Source organism: Rana temporaria, chromosome 12 (genome assembly GCF_905171775.1).
Source record: "Rana temporaria chromosome 12, aRanTem1.1, whole genome shotgun sequence".
Classification (NCBI taxonomy): Eukaryota; Metazoa; Chordata; class Amphibia; order Anura; family Ranidae; genus Rana; species Rana temporaria.
This window is the reverse complement of record NC_053500.1, coordinates 34,116,674-34,134,978: the sequence shown is the minus strand read 5'-3', so window position 1 is coordinate 34,134,978 and position 18,305 is coordinate 34,116,674. Positions and strand designations below refer to the sequence as shown.

General features: G+C 46.3%; 1 protein-coding gene across 1 annotated transcript in view; it reads left to right on the top strand.

Annotated features, from left to right (window-relative positions):
* Positions 1 to 1,833: 1,833 nt before the first annotated feature.
* PPP1R9B (protein phosphatase 1 regulatory subunit 9B) overlaps positions 1,834 to 18,305 on the top strand; it is a 59,023-nt gene continuing 42,551 nt past the window's right edge. Inside the window, exon 1 of the mRNA XM_040331725.1 lies at positions 1,834 to 3,174. Within this exon, the coding sequence (XP_040187659.1) occupies positions 2,026 to 3,174 (1,149 nt within the window). The 5' untranslated portion in view covers positions 1,834 to 2,025. The remainder of the gene's footprint in view (positions 3,175 to 18,305) is intronic.

The following is an 18,305-nucleotide window of genomic DNA, read 5'->3' as shown; positions in this document are numbered from 1 at the left end:
GCGCATAGCCTGTGCGCAGGCGCCGTGAAGAGCCGAGACCTACTCCGGCTGTCTTCGGGGAGCGTGACGTGCCAGAGCCGGCCGTCAATCATCCTCCCTCTCCATAGGCACGCCCATTCCCCGCGGGAGTCGGAATCTATAATGTACCAGTACACTGTGAGTACGGGGATAAAAAATTCGAGACAGGCATACTGTAGCTCGCGCTACAATGCCTGATTTTATGGTACAATGTTGACACTGAGGGTGAACTACCGCTTTAATAAAAAATAAAATAAAAATATATTAAAAAAAATATATATTTTTTTATAAAAAATAAATAAAAAAAAGGGGGGTTGCCATCCGGGCCCCTGGGGACCTCCGGGCCCCTTACAGGTGTACTGCCTGTACCCCCCTGATGGCGACCCTGTATATATATATATATATATATATATATATATATATATATATATATATATACACACACAAACACAGTATTTATATATAGAGAGAGAGAGAGAGAGAATAGTATGCCAAAGTTGCCAATACAATCTTGATTTCACTAACCTGGCTTTAGCAAAAATATATCTGAAAAGTTGATTGGTTGCCGATCTTTTTACTAAATATTCCCACTAAGGGCTTGTGTATAGGAGGAGCCTCATACAATTCAATGTTAATGTGGTGTGAAGCAGCTTAAAATTATCCTAAATTATTATTATTATACAGAATTTATATAGCGCCAACAGTTTACGCAGCGCTTTACAACATCAGGGAAGACATTATAGTTACAATACAATTCAATACAGGAAGGATCAGAGGGCCCTGCTCGTCAGAGCTTACAATCTAGAAGGGATTCAAGCTAGTTTCTCCTATACACACAAACTCTAATTGGTAGTACATTTTTTATGGAAAAAAAATGTAATGATCGGTAAGACATTTTTGATTGGTTGTTTGTCACGTTGCTTTAGAATGGTTCAATAAATGGATGGCGCCCCCTCACCTTGTCAAATGGGGGTCTTAGGTTTGACGCCTACTAGCGGCTCTATTTGGAGTTTGCATGCTGTCCTCTTTTTTGGATATCTTCCCTGGATCCAAAAATGAACCAGTAGTTTAGGTATAACAAATACTGTGTGAATGGCTCGTTGAGTTAGTAAAATGCATCAGTACCAAATAACCAATAGCAACCCTGTCATCAGATTACAGTGTCAAAATAATAATGTTTAAAAGTGCATAATAAAATGTCTTGCAAACAATATTGTATGTATATATCTATTGATAGATATACTGTATACATAAAAAATGAATATATATATATATAGATATATATATAGATATATATCAATATATATCTATATATCTATATCTATATATCTATATATATATATATTATTATTATTATTATTATTATTATTATACAGGTTTTTTATATATAAATATATATATATATATATATATATATATATATATATATATATATATATATATATATATATATATATATATATATATATATATATGTGCATTTTTGTGTGCCCATATCTGCACTTGCAGTTTGCCTTGTCACTTTAAACGATTATTCACTCTCCTCTGCCAGCCCTCTAATACATTTTGACAGATGGATCACTCTTTTTTCTCTAATCCCTTCCTCCCTCTCTGTTTTTGTTTCGTTCCAGCAATTCATCTCTCTATAGGACCCTGCAGGAACCTTTTCAGATTGCAGAAGGCAGGAAAAAAGGGAGAGCTCGAGAGAGGGGGAGTGATACAGAGAGAGGAGGGGGGGGTCACACAGAGAAAGGAGGAAGGAGGATGTTGCTTTTCGTGATGCTAGTTTAGGCCAGGATGCATCAGCTCCAGTGACATGGTGGGGGACCGTGTTTGATAACGGTACTCCATTGCCGGGCTACATCATCTCACAGCTTTGTGACACACCTGAAAGGATGCTCCAGTCTTGATGTGACAGACACAAAAACAGGAGGAGGCTGGAGGGAGAGGAGGAGGAGGAGAGAAGAGGACTATGAGATCTGGGTACCCACGTCCTACATCCCAAAAATGATGAAGACGGAGGGTAAGACCCCAAGTGGGGGAACCAGGAGTTCCTCACCGCACAGAAATGCCTATGAGGTTGGGGTGCAAAAGCTGCGCACAGGTAAAGATGGGGCGCCGGTTGCGGAAACCGAAGAAATGCGCAAATCCAGGTGTACATACGGTTCCAATGTGCACCGCATCAAGAACATGTTCCTGCAGATGGCGACAGTCCCACCAGGTAACGATAACGAACCTGTGAAACCAAAAGAGAAGCCATCCCGACTGACATTGCCGCGGGCCGGCAGTCTGAATGAAAACGTCAACCATAGCGCCCTGCTGAAGCTAGGAACCAGCGTTTCCGAAAGGGTAAGCCATTTCGATGCATCGACAGACAAACCGGCCTCCAAATTGCAAGAGGCACGCCGGGTGTTTGAGAGGAACCTACAAGAGAAGGAGACCACCAACAGGATCTTCTTGCGTAAAGAGAGAGGTGGCTTCCAAGACCGCAAACTAGATGTCGTGGTGAGGTTCGGTGGGAGTACAGAGTCCCTTGACAAATTGGACACTGATGCTGTCTCACCCACGGTCAGCCAGTTGAGCGCAGTTTTCGAGAACGCTGACCTCCGCAATAACATTCACAAGGTTCCCCTCAAAAGCCCATCTAGCCGCAGGACGAGAGTTTTCCAGCCAGAAGCAACCAATGACACCGAAGAGAAGAAACCCGCATCTAAAACCGTAGATGATCCTCACCGGCCAACCTCAGTCCAGGAGATTTGTAAAATAAAGCCAGTGGAAGTGGAAGAAAGTGGTGAGTCAGAAACCGACGTGGTTAAGGAGGCAGAACCAGCAAAAGACGAAGGACCTGTCAACAACGCAACTGAAAATGGTGGGACAGAAGCTAAGGGGGTAACGGCGCGGGAAGCGGAGCTGGAGGAACAAGTGGAAGCAGAAGCCGCAGATGAAGAGTACAAGCGGGAAGACTGGTCCGAGGTTGAAGTAATAGAACTGAGTGCCTACAGTGGACTAGGGGAAGATTCAGGGGGTAGTGGTTTGGATGAAGATGAGGATGGTTTTTATGAACCGGTCAACAGTTGCAAAGAGATTGAGGGCCTCTCCGAAGAGGAGGAACCTGCTCCTGCACGGAAAATCCGGTTCAGCACAGCCCCCATTAAGGTAAGCCACCTGCGACTTCTTAGACTATTTCAGGTACTATTAGGCCTCGTACACACGACCGAGTTTCTCGGCAAAAAACAGCAAGTAACTTGCTGGGAGATATTTTTTTGCCGAGGAAACCGGTCGTGTGTACATTTTCGTAGAGGAAACTGTCGAGAAACTCGACGAGCCAAAAAGAAAGCATTTTCTCTATTTCTTTGACGGGAATGGAGAAAATTGGCTTGTCGAGTTTCTCGACGGCTTAAAGCGGGAGTTCACCCAATTAAGTTTGTTTTTCTCTTTTCCCCTTAGATTCCTGCTCGTTTTGTCTAGGGGAATCGGCTAGTTGTTTTAAAATATGAGCCGTACTTACCGTTTTCGAGATGCATCTTCTCCGTCGCTTCCGGGTATGGGTCTTCGGGAGCGGGCGTTCCTTCTTGATTGACAGTCTTCCGACGGTCGCATCCATCGCGTCACTAGTAGCCGAAAGAAGCCGAACGTCGGTGCGGTTCTATACTGCGCCTGCGCACCGACGTTCGGCTTCTTTCGGAAAATCGTGACGCGATGGATGCGACTGTCGGAAGCCTCTCGGAAGACTGTCAATCAAAATAGGAACGCCCAGTCCCGCAGCCCATACCCGGAAGCGGCGGAGAAGATGCATCTCGTAAACGGTAAGTACGGATCATATTTTAAAACAACTAGCCGATTCCCCTAGACAAAACGAGCATGAAGCTAAGGGGAAAAAGTGTCCTGGGTGGGTGAACCTCCGCTTTAACAAGGAACTCGACGAGCAAAACGATGTGTTTCGCCCGTCGAGTCTCTCGGTCGTGTGTACGAGGCCTCAGAGCCTAAAAAATAGAGCACCAGTGACATAATTTGTTCTCTGCTTACTCCAGTTATAAGGTTGAAAATTTAAAAAAAAATTATGCAAAATAACCTAAATTAAGTCTGCAGTATATTGAGATTTTAAGAGATTACAAGGCAAGTAAATTATTTTCATCTCCTGGATACATCACATGGATCCACCAAAAGGTAACCTAAAGTCTTGTTGGCCAACTGGGCACCAAATTATTCTATCATGCTTATAAACTGTACAGTTTAACCAAAATCCCTCCGTCTGTATAGACAAGCACTAAATTCCAACATCATTACGTTTGTCATGTCAGCAATTAATGTGAGAGGCTTAAGAGCGTGTTTTCGACTTGGAATATAGGCCATAAATTCCCAGAGTCCTCTGCAATGAGACCAAGACTCGATGTATGTCAAGGCATCTAGCCTTGCTGAGTCTCCATGACAGCAAGAAATGGAGATCTAGCTGGGCTAGCATTGTTGACACAAATAAGCTCGCTATCACGATATCACCGATGTTTAACCTAAACCTTAAATAGGGATTCTATGGAATTCGAAAGAGAAGCAGTAGTGGCTTCTGTCCGCCTGCTTGTCCTTCTGTCTGGGTGTAGATCAAGCCTTCCAGCAGAGCTGGTGTTTTTCTCGGATTCATTACTGTACAACACACTGAGCTGTTTGAGTGTCGGAAGTGTGTGTCTGTTTGACACTTCCTGCTGCGGGGACAGTGGCAGGCTGGCAGGGTGTGGGGGGGAGAGTCTCCCCCGCCCCCCCCCCCTACCCCCACGCTTCCTGTTATTGGGGCTATCAATGATATAGAGATTCCTGTACAATGGCACAGCTGCAAAGATGAATGTCGAGCTTATTATATATTGCATTTCATTGGGTTTACTCCATAATAAAATTGTCATAGGCTTTAAATAGCGTTCCATGGTGACTAGGTGACTACAAAAATAAGCAACATAGGCCCAGATTCACAAAGGAGATACGATGGCGTATCTCCAGATACGCCGTCGTATCTCTGAGTTGTGCCGTCGTATCTATGCGCCTGATTCTTAGAATCAGTTATGCATAGATTTCTATTAGATCTGACCGGCGTAAGTCTCTTACGCTGTCGGATCGTAACTGCATATTTACGCTGGCCGCTAGGGACGTGTACGCTGATTTACGCCTAGAAATATGTCGCCCGGCCGACGCAGTACAGATACGCCGCTTACGTTAGGCTTTTCCCGGCGTAAAGTTACCCCTGCTATATGGTGGCGTACATGCGACGTACCAATGTTAAAGCGGGGGTTCACCCTATTAAAAAAAAAATTAGGCATAGTAGCATAAAATTAGGCATAGTAGCGCGAGCTACAGTATGCCTGTATTTATTTTTTTAGCCCCGTACTCACTGTGCAATCGTATATTGAAGATTCCGACTCCCCGCGGGGAATGGGCGTTCCTATCCAGAGGGAAGGTGATTGACGGCCGGCTCTGGCACGTCACGCTTCTCCGGAAATAGCCGAAATAGGACTTGGCTCTTCACGGCGCCTGCGCATAGTCTGTGCGCAGGCGCCGTATAGCGCCATTAAGAGCCGAGACCTACTCCGGCTGTCTTCGGGGAGCGTGACGTGCCAGAGCCGGCCGTCAATCATCTTCCCTCTGGATAGGAACGCCCATTCCCCGTGTGGAGTCGGAATCTTCAATATACGATTGCACAGTGAGTACGGGGCTAAAAAAATAAATGCAGGCATACTGTAGCTCGCGCTACTATGCCTCATTTTATGTTAAAATGTTGTTATGAAGGGTGAACTCAAATAAATATAAAGTGCGGCGCAAGTGAAAAAAAATTGAACTATACAATAATTATACTAAATGCAAAGAAAGTCCATATAGTGCACAAGTGAAAGAGTTTCCAAAACGTGCTTCAAAGTAAACAATGGTGACTGTAGTGAGAATAACTTCTTGTGATCAGTAAGATCAGTGACCCACAGGGAAAGAAGATCCTCCACCAGAGACTAAGGATGGCCTCTCACCTCAGCTATTCGACCTGTGGCTAGGTCAAATAGCATGTAATAATCCTCCAAGGTACAGATGGATTCAGCAACCAATCAACCAGCTATGAGTTTCTCCAGACACAACCAGCAAAGGGGCTCAGCAATCCATGGACCGGTAAGTATTAAATGACAAAAGAGAAGGGATAGTGCTCTCTGTATGCAACAAGTTTATTAAAACAGAACAGATAAAACCACTCACATTTGCTGACACTCTCAGCCGAGTGTGTAGCGAACAGCGTGTCTCAGAGCTCAGGGCATCCGAAAAAACAGCCGGCGTGTAGGTCAAGATGTGAGGCAGACGAACGCGGGTGACGTCGACGTGACTCCTCCCCCTCGTACGCGTTACGTCCCAAGTAGGCGGGACTTCTTCAGTGCGGGACGTCTACGTTGATCCCCGCCCCACGCTGAAGAAGTCCCGCCTACTTGGGACGTAACGCGTACGAGGGGGAGGAGTCACGTCGACGTCACCCGCGTTCGTCTGCCTCACATCTTGACCTACACGCCGGCTGTTTTTTTCGGATGCCCTGAGCTCTGAGACACGCTGTTCGCTACACACTCGGCTGAGAGTGTCAGCAAATGTGAGTGGTTTTATCTGTTCTGTTTTAATAAACTTGTTGCATACAGAGAGCACTATCCCTTCTCTTTTGTCATTTAATACTTACCGGTCCATGGATTGCTGAGCCCCTTTGCTGGTTGTGTCTGGAGAAACTCATAGCTGGTTGATTGGTTGCTGAATCCATCTGTACCTTGGAGGATTATTACATGCTATTTGACCTAGCCACAGGTCGAATAGCTGAGGTGAGAGGCCATCCTTAGTCTCTGGTGGAGGATCTTCTTTCCCTGTGGGTCACTGATCTTACTGATCACAAGAAGTTATTCTCACTACAGTCACCATTGTTTACTTTGAAGCACGTTTTGGAAACTCTTTCACTTGTGCACTATATGGACTTTCTTTGCATTTAGTATAATTATTGTATAGTTCAATTTTTTTTCACTTGCGCCGCACTTTATATTTATTTGATTTCACTTTGGGACATTTTTGGATTGATCCTGCAGTGCTGGCTTGCATTACTTAATCTTATTGTTATTTTTCCAGCGCTGAATTATTTCATTTTTTTTATGAAGGGTGAACCACCGCTTTAAGTATGGACGTCGTTCCCGCGTCGAATTTTGAATATTTTACGTCGTTTGCGTAAGTCGTCCGTGAATGGGGCTGGATGTAATTTACATTCACGTCGAAACCTATACGTCCTTGCGGCGTATTTGGAGCAATGCACACTGGGATATGTCCACGGTTCGTGAAAAACGTCATCACGTCAGGTCATGGTTATTTTACATAACACACGCCCCCCTGCTCCAAATTTGAATTAGGCGGGCTTACGCCGGCCTATTTACGCTACGCCGCCGCAATTTACGGAGCAAGTGCTTTGAGAATACAGCACTTGCCGGTCTAAGTTGCGGAGGCGTAATGTAAATCGGATACGTTACGCCCGCGCAAAGATACGCCGATCTACGAGAATCTGGCCCATAGTGTTACTTGGCCTTTTGGTACATGCTCAAAGGTGATTCGTAATTATGTGTATGATAATCACCCAGGCAGCCCAAAGCAATCAATGGTACTAATCAGATCAGTAAACGATGAAATCAAATTGGTTATTATGAGAAACAGCTATTTTGCAAATAAATTATTTTAATACAGAGGCCAGGCTGACTAGTGGCCCATCCTTACGGACCCACCGTCATCTTTGCCTGAATCTGTCCGTCGTGTGCATGCGGTTCTTTGACGCTTTAGCATTAAGGTGACCAGATTTTTAAAATGAAATTCGGGGACATATTTTTTCTTTACTTGTAATGGCAACAATCAGCGACTCTCTGCCCGTCGCCGCCCGCCTCACAGCCTCTCAAGTCTTACTTTTCGGGCCCCCGGCTACTACTGGATGGGGAGTGGAGGAAGATCACTCCGCCAGGGAAAGCAAAGAGATAGGCAGGTGGCTGGCCGGGACTTGAGCCAAGGCAGAAGAACATGCAAGCGAAGCTGAATGGCATACCTCACAACATTTAATAAATCCAATGCGGGACATCTTGTTGAGCGGGGGGGGGTGCCGGGGATCAAAGTTGTTAACCGGGGGGGGGGGGGGATCTCCTACCTGTGCAAATACCTCTGTCCCGAATACCCGCCAGCGCCATCCACCGGCAGCACCCCCTTCCACCTGCACCACCATCGTCCACCATGGTCCGTATTTCCCGCACTGTGATTGGGAGTATAGCGGTCATGTGCAGAGGCGGGACTTCTAGACGTTCGCAGACAGGCCAGCGCCACGACGCACATGACGCCAATACGCCCAATCACAGGCCAGGCACCGGACACCAAACATGGCGGGGGAAATCAAACATGGAGGCACGGAATGTCGCCCCCGTAATGTCGCGCCCGGGGCCCTGTTTTCCGGGAATCTAGTCTAGTCCGCGGGACCCCGGGACACACTTAGAATTGCCGGAGGATCCCGCAGAATCCGGGACGGTTGGGGGGTATGGAATGGGCATGCGCCCGAAACTGAAGAAATATTCCCTCCACTCCGACCAGCACATGATCATCAGAAGGAGGCACAGATAATGGTAAAAATACAACCCCCCTATGCTAGTAGGCACGGCGAAGCGGGGGGGTGTAATTCTATTTTTTATTTTATTTTAGTTCTGCGCTGATTGTCTTTTAAATTGCCCCTGCCCCCTATTAAATCCAATCTGGGGACAAAACCAGGGACAGACTTGGTCCGGGGACAGTGTCCTCAATCAGGGGACTGTCCCCGGAAACTGGGGATGTCTGGTCACCCTATTTAGCATAACAGAGGTAGGGTTTGGGCCTATCCACAGGGAGATGTTCTAACAAGTTGATAAGCCTCCTTGTACCATTATTAGCACTTCGAACCTTATTATAACCCTATAGAACATGTCCAACAATCACAAGGGGTCTTCGAAAGCTAGAACTGGACTTTGAACCAAGACTGTTATTTGGTTTTCAGAGCTGCCCGTAGTTGAAAGGATCCCTAAGCAATGACATTTACACTCAGCATACTGGTCTGTCCATGCAAAACTGAAATTCCTGTGCTTGGTCGATGCCATCAGGTCAAAGTCACACTAGAGATTCTTTCATTAGTGGCAGAACTGTTAACGGTTCACACTGGCCTTAACCATCTCCTGCGATGTGGCTCCTTTGCTGGCTTAAGCAATCAATAGTACTGATCAGATGAATAAAGGATGAAATCAGATTGGTTATTATGAGAAACAGATATTTTGCAAAGAGATTATTTTAAAACAGAGGCCAGGTTGACTAGTGGTCCATCCTTACGGACCCACCGTCATCTTTGCTCGACACTGAATGCGGTTCTTTGACGCTTTAGCATAACAGAGGTAGGGTTTGGGCCTATCCACGGGGAGATGCTCTAACAAGTTGAAAGGTCTCCTTGTACAATTATGAGCACTGGATGCCTTATTATCACCCTATAGAACAGGGTTGTCAAACTCAATTTAGTCGAGGGCCGCATTAGTATTATGGTTTCCCGCAAAGGGCCGGTTGTAGTACATACCTTTATCCAGGGCTTTTCTTTCCTTTTCTTAGAATTGATGCAGGAACTCGACCACAAATTGAACTACCAGTTGGAGGATCTTAAAGGAGCAATAAATACCAGGAGTGCATTATGTGCAGAGTTCAGGGGTGCGCTATGTACCAAGTGCAGGATTCAGGGGTGCGCTATGTACAGAGTGCAAAGTTCAGGGTTGCAATGTGTACAGAGTGCAGAGTTGAGGAGTGTACTATCCACAGTGTGCAGGGTTCTGGCTATAAAAAAAAACCTAGGTGCGAGGGCCACACGAAATGGCCTGGGGGGCCGGATTTGGCCCGAGGGCCTTGTGTTTGACACCTGTGCTATAGAACATGTCCAACAATCAAAAGGGGTTTGAAAGCTGGAACTGGACTATGAACCAAGACTGTTATTTGGTTTTCAGAGCTGCCCGTAGTTGAAAGGATCCCTGAGCAATGACATTTATACTCAACATACCAGTCTGCCCATGCAAAACTGAAATTCCTGTGCCTGGTCGATGTTATCAGGCCAAAATCGGATTTTCTTTAATTAGTGGCAGAATTGTTAATGGTTCACACACACACCTTCTCCTGCGATGTGGCTCCTTTGCTGGCCAAGCCAGCTAGATATCATTCTGACATTCTTGCTAGCGATCAAGGTTCTATAGTGTTTCGGCAGGGGAGTAATGTCCAATAGGTAAACTGTCAGTTTCACCTTGGTGAGGTATCTCCAGTGGCAAGATAACTAGTGTATAGGCCTTAAAGTGGTTGTAAACTTCATATATGAAATATGAACAAAGCATGTTTCTCTATAATGAGTACATGTCTCAATTAAGAGCACTAAGGCCCCGTACTCACGACCAAACATGTCTGCTGAAACTGGTCCGCAGGCCAGTTTCAGCAGACATGTTTGGTCGTGTGTGGGCGCGAGCGGGCCGAATTCCAGCAAACATTTGCCCGCCGGGCCTTTTCCCAGCAGACAAATATTCCTGGACTTGTTTTAAAACAGTCCGCTGGAATTCTGCCCGCTCGGACATGTACGGTCGTCAGTACAGACCTACCGTACATGTCCAGGCGCCCGCCGTCCCTCGCATGCGTCGAATGACTTCGACGCATGCGTGGAAGCATTTTAAAGGCGGGCCGCCCACGTCGCCGCGTCATTGTCGCGGCGACACCGCGTCATCGACGCGGCGACACCGCGGACACGCCCCGCGTATTGTTTACGCGCGGACTTCTGTACGATGGTGTGTACAACCATCGTACAGAAGCCCTCTGGCAGACATGTATGGTGAAAACGGTCCGACGGACCGCTTTCACCATACATGTTTGGTCGTGAGTACCCGGCCTAAGTGTAATTTCTGTTTTCTGCTTCGTTCTTTTGCTATAAGCAAGTTTTCCTGACACCAAGAGAAAAATGGTGACAGGGGAGGGGGCTTCAGCTGATTGAAAGCTGATCTGTTCCTGTGTGCTGTCTGAAGAGGAGTATGTCCCTTCACTCCAATCAGCTCTCAGAGCTCTTCTCTCTGAGCTCTGCAGAGTGTAACTTCATCTCTCTGGGCCAGATTCTCCAAGAATCTGCGGCGGCATCGCGTAAGCTATTTACACTACGCCGCCGCAACTTCCTGGAGCAAGTGCCGTATTCCTCAAGCACTTGCTCCGTAGTTTGCGGCGGCGTAGTGTAAAAGGCCCGGCGTATCCCCGCGTAATTCAAAGGGGGCGGCTTGTATTTAAATTAAGCGCGCCCCCTTGCCGATCGAACTGCGCATGCGCCGGGCTAAAAATAGCCCAGTGCGCATGCTCCAGTTCTCGACGGAAAACATCAATGACGCCAACGTGTGCGTCATTGACGTAAAGTCGTATTCAAGAACGACTTACGAAAACGACGTACCCGACGGGAAAAGACGACGCGGACCCGACGCCATACTTAACATGGCATACGTCGGACTGGCGTAAGGTTACCCCTCATATAGCAGGGGTAACCTTACGCTTACGCAAACGACGTAAGCGACGGCTACGCGGCGCGATTTCGTTCGGGAATCGGCGTATCAGGCTCATTTACATAAACAAATGAGACCTGAACGTAAACGCCACCTAGCAGCCAGCGGCGAATTACATTTAAGATCCGACAGTGTAAGTGACTTACACCTGTCGGATCTTCAGCGTATCTATGCGAAAATGATTCTAGGAATCACTCGCATAGATACGCGGGTCAAAAAACAGAGATACGACGGAGTTTCCTGAGATACTCCATCGTAACTCTTCTGAGAATATGGCCCATTGTCTCTTTTTCCTGACATCTCAGACAAGCTTTATAAATTCTGGACTTTGAATGGATGTAGCGAAGAGAAGACAGCAGATAAACAGGTACAGCTTATGTAGGAGGATTTGTTTTATCTCTGTGTATCACCTGAGGCCAGTCAATTAACTGGGCATATGTAATGGTTTACAACCACTTTAAAGTGATTCTAGGAGGATTGAAGTATGGGGGGTTGCTCTTCCTGATGCTTTTGTAAAGCTGCAAGTGTGAACAGGTCTTTGTGGTCTTTAGGGCAATGTCACACAAGAAATTCTGCTTCTGGCAACATATCACCAAATAAAAAAACTACCACTGATCTCCAAAGAAGTGCTTCCTTGCTAGCCCAGAACACTGCCAAACCGTTCTTGCTGGTAAAGAGTAAGGATGAGCAGGTCAACTATAACTTTGACCCAAATCCAAGATGTTTGCATCCTGCCGTTCATCTACTAAAAAATGTTAGATAGTAAATAAAAACAGACACCTTTAAAATAATCCTTTAAAAAAAAGAAACAAGTCCCATAATATAAATCCAACATTAATCACCAGTGATATAGTTCCAATGCCACAAAGGCAACAAACACAACGGCCTGTGCACGGCAATACTCTCCTGCCGGTCCCCCATCGCAAATGACAGTTCTGGGGAACCTGGCTGACATCATTGACCAAATATGGTCATAACCATCGTTGGTCATTGACATCAATCGGGATACCCTGGCTGCTTTGTTGACAAATATAACAGGCAAGGGATCGGAAAACTTCGTTTTTTTCACTTTTGTTGGAGTACATCCTTCCAGTACGCCACTTGACTATGGTATTAACTACGGCTTATCCTGCTATCCAATAACCCCATCCCTCCCTCAAACGACCACACAACACTTAGATGGAGTGAATTGGCCATAGCAGCCAATTTATTAACCAAATATATAAATCTCAATAATTAACATAATAATAACAACATAATAACCTTTTTAATATATACATCCAGTTTTATCACAACAATGGGGCATAAGGTCCAATTGGCATAACCCATAACTGTACCTGCTAGTCACTTCTCACGCCTCCAGTTGCGAAAACCTCAGACTCAGAGACAACTAGCAGGTACCCATATACCAACTGGGAGCCGTACCTCAGGCGGGTCCCTAAACCATGCCTTTTAGGTGCCTATATGACCTAACAAGGACCTTTCACCCCGCCAAGTGTCCACCAACCCTGTGGTCGTGCCAGGGGAGGGCTGGCAGCCTTAGGCCTGGGGGGCGAGTCCAGTCAATGGGCCCATAGAGCGTGGAAAAGTGATGGATCGAGGAAAATAGTCTAAGATTTTTCATGATCACAAGAGTCCGCACAGAACCCACTTACATCAGAGACCGCACAGAAGCCCCTCTTACATCAGAAACTGCACAGAGGCCCCCCTTACATCAGAGGCCCCCCTTACATCAGAGTCCGCACAGAAGCCCCCCTTACATCAGAGTCCTCGTGTCTGTGCAGAGAGAGAAGGGGATGTCAGTGCTGGTGTGTGCTGAGGCTGAGCTATGTGTGAGACGAGACATAGCTCAGCTCCGCAGCCATCTACCTTGGAGCTAACACAGGCACGGCTGCACAGTGAGAGGTGAGCATCGGCCATGACCTGTGTTAACAGAGCTCCAGCAGGCATATTCCTGCTCTGCAAAAACAGCATTTGGTAGTGACTGTGCATAGTGTCACCAGCCCGGGGGGGGAAGATTTCCACCCTGCCCCCCCTGCCAGCCCTCCCCTGGGTCATGCAACCCCCACCATACCAGCACACAAAGCTCCCCCAATTGTAGGGCGGGTGGGTGGGAAGCTCCTTACCCTCACAGCTCCTCGTGGCAACTGGCCCCTCCTCTTCCTGCCCAAACCTATCCAGCTCCACCCCATCCCCACAAAGCTGCCAGCCCCAAGCTGCCTATCTTTCCCCCCTAGGCTCCGCCCTGTTAACTCCTGTCATGCCGGCCCTCCGCTGATACCTGCGGCATTACTCCGGGCCTCTCTTTACATGCAGTTTTAAGGCATGTATTTTAATTTTGCCCTTATTAAAAAATCTTTCTCTGTGCCAAACAGTATTCTTTTTTAAACATTTTTTGAATTGGTACCTGTCCCAAATGGTAGTGTCCAGATACCCAAGTCCCTTTTCACCAAAAGCTTCCAACCTGGCCTTAACAAAGTACGACAACTCCCGCAGACTTTATTGGGGTTCAGGCACTATGTTTGGGGTTTGTGGATGTATTTGGCAAATGTCCAACAAACCAAACTTTGCTTGGTTTTACATCATTAGTGAAAAGGCAGTGGGGAAGTAACATCTCGGTGTCCGGATAGTGAGGTAGCAAACCCACAGAAACAGGTAGGTGGCCTTCTAGTGATACTGTTGTAGGCAACAAGATTGTTCATATGACATGGCCCCCTAAAGTGGTGATTGGTGATTCTACTGCTGGTGACAAGCATACAATTTTCTTAATGGGTGCTATGCCGCGTACACACGGTCGGAATTTCCAACAAGAAAATGTGAGCTTTTGGTTTGAAATTCCGACCGTGTGTAGGCTCCATCGGACTTTTTCTTTTTTTTTTTTTTAAGTGTATTTTGTGCGTGTACTCGAGAGAGGAGCCGGACTGCAGGAGTTGGGAGTAGGCAGGCCTCCCCCAGAGGAAATCTGCCACCTTTCTCCATGCCCCGGGTGGCAATGGTGGGTCTGTGAGGGGGTCCTCCCACACAGCCCGCCCTACCTGCTCCGCTTTGAAGCCCAACGGGGCAGAGGGACTCCCTATAGGAGAGTGAGAGGATCTAGCCCGCTCAACCAGCCCCTTTAGTCCTTCGCCTCTCTTTTTAGAGACCGCGTGGTCAAAGTGCGTGCATGTTTAACCCAATTTCGAGTGCGGACTTTTTCTGACAACAAAAATTTAAGAGCTGGTTCTCAATTTTTCCGACAAGAAAAGTTCTTGTCGGAAGTTCTGATCGTCTGTATGCAATTTCCGACGCACAAAAAAACATGCATGCTCTGAATCAATTAGACGCATGCTCGGAATCATTGAACTTAATTTTTCTCAGCTCGTTGTAGTGTTGTACGTCACCGCGTTTTTGACGGTCTGAATTTTGTGCGACCGTGTGTATGCAACACAAGCTTGAGCCAACATTCCGTCGGAAAAAATCCATGGTTTTCTTGTCCATCGTTGACCCTAAACACTGCAGAATTGCACTTGTGAGCAACACAGAGGCATATTGCTGGTCAGGCCAACTAGTGAGCAACTCCACATGAAAAGATAAGTGGTAAGGTTTGCTTATCTGGTGTGGCCCTAACGCCATTGCTGATGTAGACCAAGTAAGCAGTCGGTGAAGCCTGAAAGGTCTAAACTGATGCATACTTATTCCAGGTCAATGACTCACCAGGTAGTGAAGTGACAATCAAGATCCCACAGCCTGTACCTTGTAGAACTGACAGCTTTCTTTTAAACCACCTACCTGCTCTTTCCATCTGGCAGTAAGCTCTGGAGGCTGCACACCAGCTACCGCAATTACGAGCAGGCCCACTCACACTGCTGGATTCTTCATTTTGTATTATGGGGAAGGAACACCTAACACCCCCTGTGCTAGCGGTGCTAGCATTAAGACTCCAAGGTAGGCGAAACCAAGCTGAAATCTGTCATGGGGGGATATTATGCCGCGTACACACGATCATTTTTCGGCATGAAAAAAACATTGTTTTAAAAAAATGTAATTTAAAATAATCGTGTGTGGGCTTCACATAATTTTTCGGCTTCTGAAAAACAACCAAATATTTTTTCGAGCATGCTGCATTTTTTAACGACGTTTTAAATGATGTTGTTTTTCGGGTTGTAAAAAATGATCGTGTGTGGGCTAAAACAACGTTAAAAACCCGCGCATGCTCTGAAGCAAGTTATGAGACGGGAGCGCTCGTTCTGGTAAAACTACCGTTCATAATGGAGTAAGCACATTCATCACGCTGTAACAGACAGAAAAGTGCGAATCGTCTTTTACGAACACGGAATCAGCTAAAGCAGCCCCAAGGGTGGCGTCATCCGCATGGAACTTCCCCTTTATAGTGCCGTCGTATGTGTTGTATGTCACCGCATTTGCTAGAGCATTTAAAAAAAATGATGGTGTGTGGGCAACGTCGTTTTAATGATGAAGTTGGAAAAACGTTGTTTTTTTCTACATGCCGAAAAACTTCGTTTTTTTTTCATGACGAAAAACGATCGTGTACGAGTCACCATACTGGAATTTAGCGGGTAAGTCAGGCCACCAGGCTCCACTTACAATCACTACGATGGACTGACCATTTAAACAAATCTCTTTCTGAACATTTTTGAATCTGAATAGCAGAGATCAGAAGACAAAAAGTCAGTCAAATTTGCCTTTAGTATATCAACCCCATAGTGTATGATTAACCCTTAATGCCTTCCGGCCCTTTAAAGCGAAGTTCCACCCAAAAATGGAACTTCCGCTTCCCACCCTACCTCCCGGCATCCAAAACCCCTTAAAGCCGAGGTTCCGCCAATTATTTTTTTTAAAAGCCAGCAGCTACAAATACTGCAGCTGCTGACTTTTAAAATATGGACACTTACCTGTCCAGCGTGCCCGCGATGTCGGCAACACCCACCGCCATCCTCGGTGAGGCAATCGGGAAGTGAAGCATTGCGGCTTCACTGCCCGGTTCCCTACTGCGCATGCGTGAGTAGCACGGCGCCCCGTCATTGGTCCCCTCTCTCTCCTGGGAACAGTGTGTTTCCCAGAAGACAGCGGGGGGGTGCGGGTAGGGGCGTGACTGCCTCAAGAGTGTATTCCCAGAAGTGGGTGTAAATACCTGTCTTACACAGGTATCTGCACCCCCCCCCCCCCGGGAAGGTGCCAAATGTGACACCGGAGGGTTCCGAAAAGCGGAAGTTCCATTTTTGGGTGGAACTTTGCTTTAACCACTTCCCGACCTCCTCATGTACATATACGTCAGCAGAATGGCACGGACAGGCACATGTACGTACCTGTACGTCCTCTGCTAGACGTGGGTGGGGGGTCCGATCGGGACCCCCCCCGGGAAATGCGGAGGTCGGGTCCGCTCGGGGAGCGATCCGGGACGACGGCGCGGCTATTTGTTTTTAGCCGCGCCGTCGCGATCGCTCCCCGGAGCTGAAGAACGGGGAGAGCCGCGTGTACACGCGGCTTCCGCGTGCTTCACTGTGTCGGCGCATCGATCGCGTCATTCCTTTTATAGGGAAGACACGATCGATGACGTCATTCCTACAGCCACACCCCCCTACACTAGTAAACACACACAAAGTAAACCCTAACTCCTACAGCGCCCCCTGTGGTTAACTCCCAAACTGCAACTGTCATTTTCACAATAAAGAATGCAATTTAAATGCATTTTTTGCTGTGAAAATGACAATTGTCCCAAAAATGTGTCAAAATTGTCCGAAGTGTCTGCCATAATGTCGCAGTCACGAAAAAAATCGCTGATCGCCGCCATTAGTAGTAAAAAAAAAAAAAAAAAAAAAAAAGAAAAAAACTATCCCCTATTTTGTAAACGCTATAAATTTTGTGCAAACCAACCGATAAACGATTATTGCGATTTTTTTTACCAAAAATAGGTAGAAGAATACGTATCGGCCTAAACTGAGGAAAAAAAAAATGTTATATATGTTTTTGGGGGATATTTATTACAGCAAAAAGTAAAAAATATTGAATTTTTTTCAAAATTGTCGCTCTATTTTTGTTTATAGCGCAAAAAATAAAAACCGCAGAGGTGATCAAATACCACCAAAAGAAAGCTCTATTTGTGGGGAAAAAAGGACGCCAATTTTGTTTGGGAGCCACGTCGCACGACCGCGCAATTGTCTGTTAAATCGACGCAGTCCCGAACTGTAAAAACCCCTTGGGTCTTTAGGCAGCAATATGGTCCGGGGCTTAAGTGGTTAAAGGGCCAGAAGGCATTAAGAGTTAATCATACACTATGGGGTTGATATACTAAAGGCAAATTTGACTGTGCACTTTGCAAGTGCAGTTGTTCCAAAGCTTAGTAGGTAAGGAGAAGCTCTGCTGACTCGTTCAATCGTTCAATCATGTGCAAGCACAAATGCAGTTTTTGTTATTTTCCTTGCATGTGATTGGGTATTCTTTGCAAAGTAAAGCATCTTCTCATTTACTAAGCTCTGGAGAAACTGCATATTCAGTGTGTACAGTCTGTTTGCCTTTAATAAATTCACCCCTTTGTGTACATGGAAAGTAGCCATAACTATCTAAAACGAATTTAAAAAAATTTCTGCAGCATGCATGTAAACACGTGCAAGTCATGGGAAGTATTACGTTCAGGGAAATGTCATAATGTGTACTCAGAGAAAACAAACTGGGCCCTGTGTATAATGGGTGTGCAAA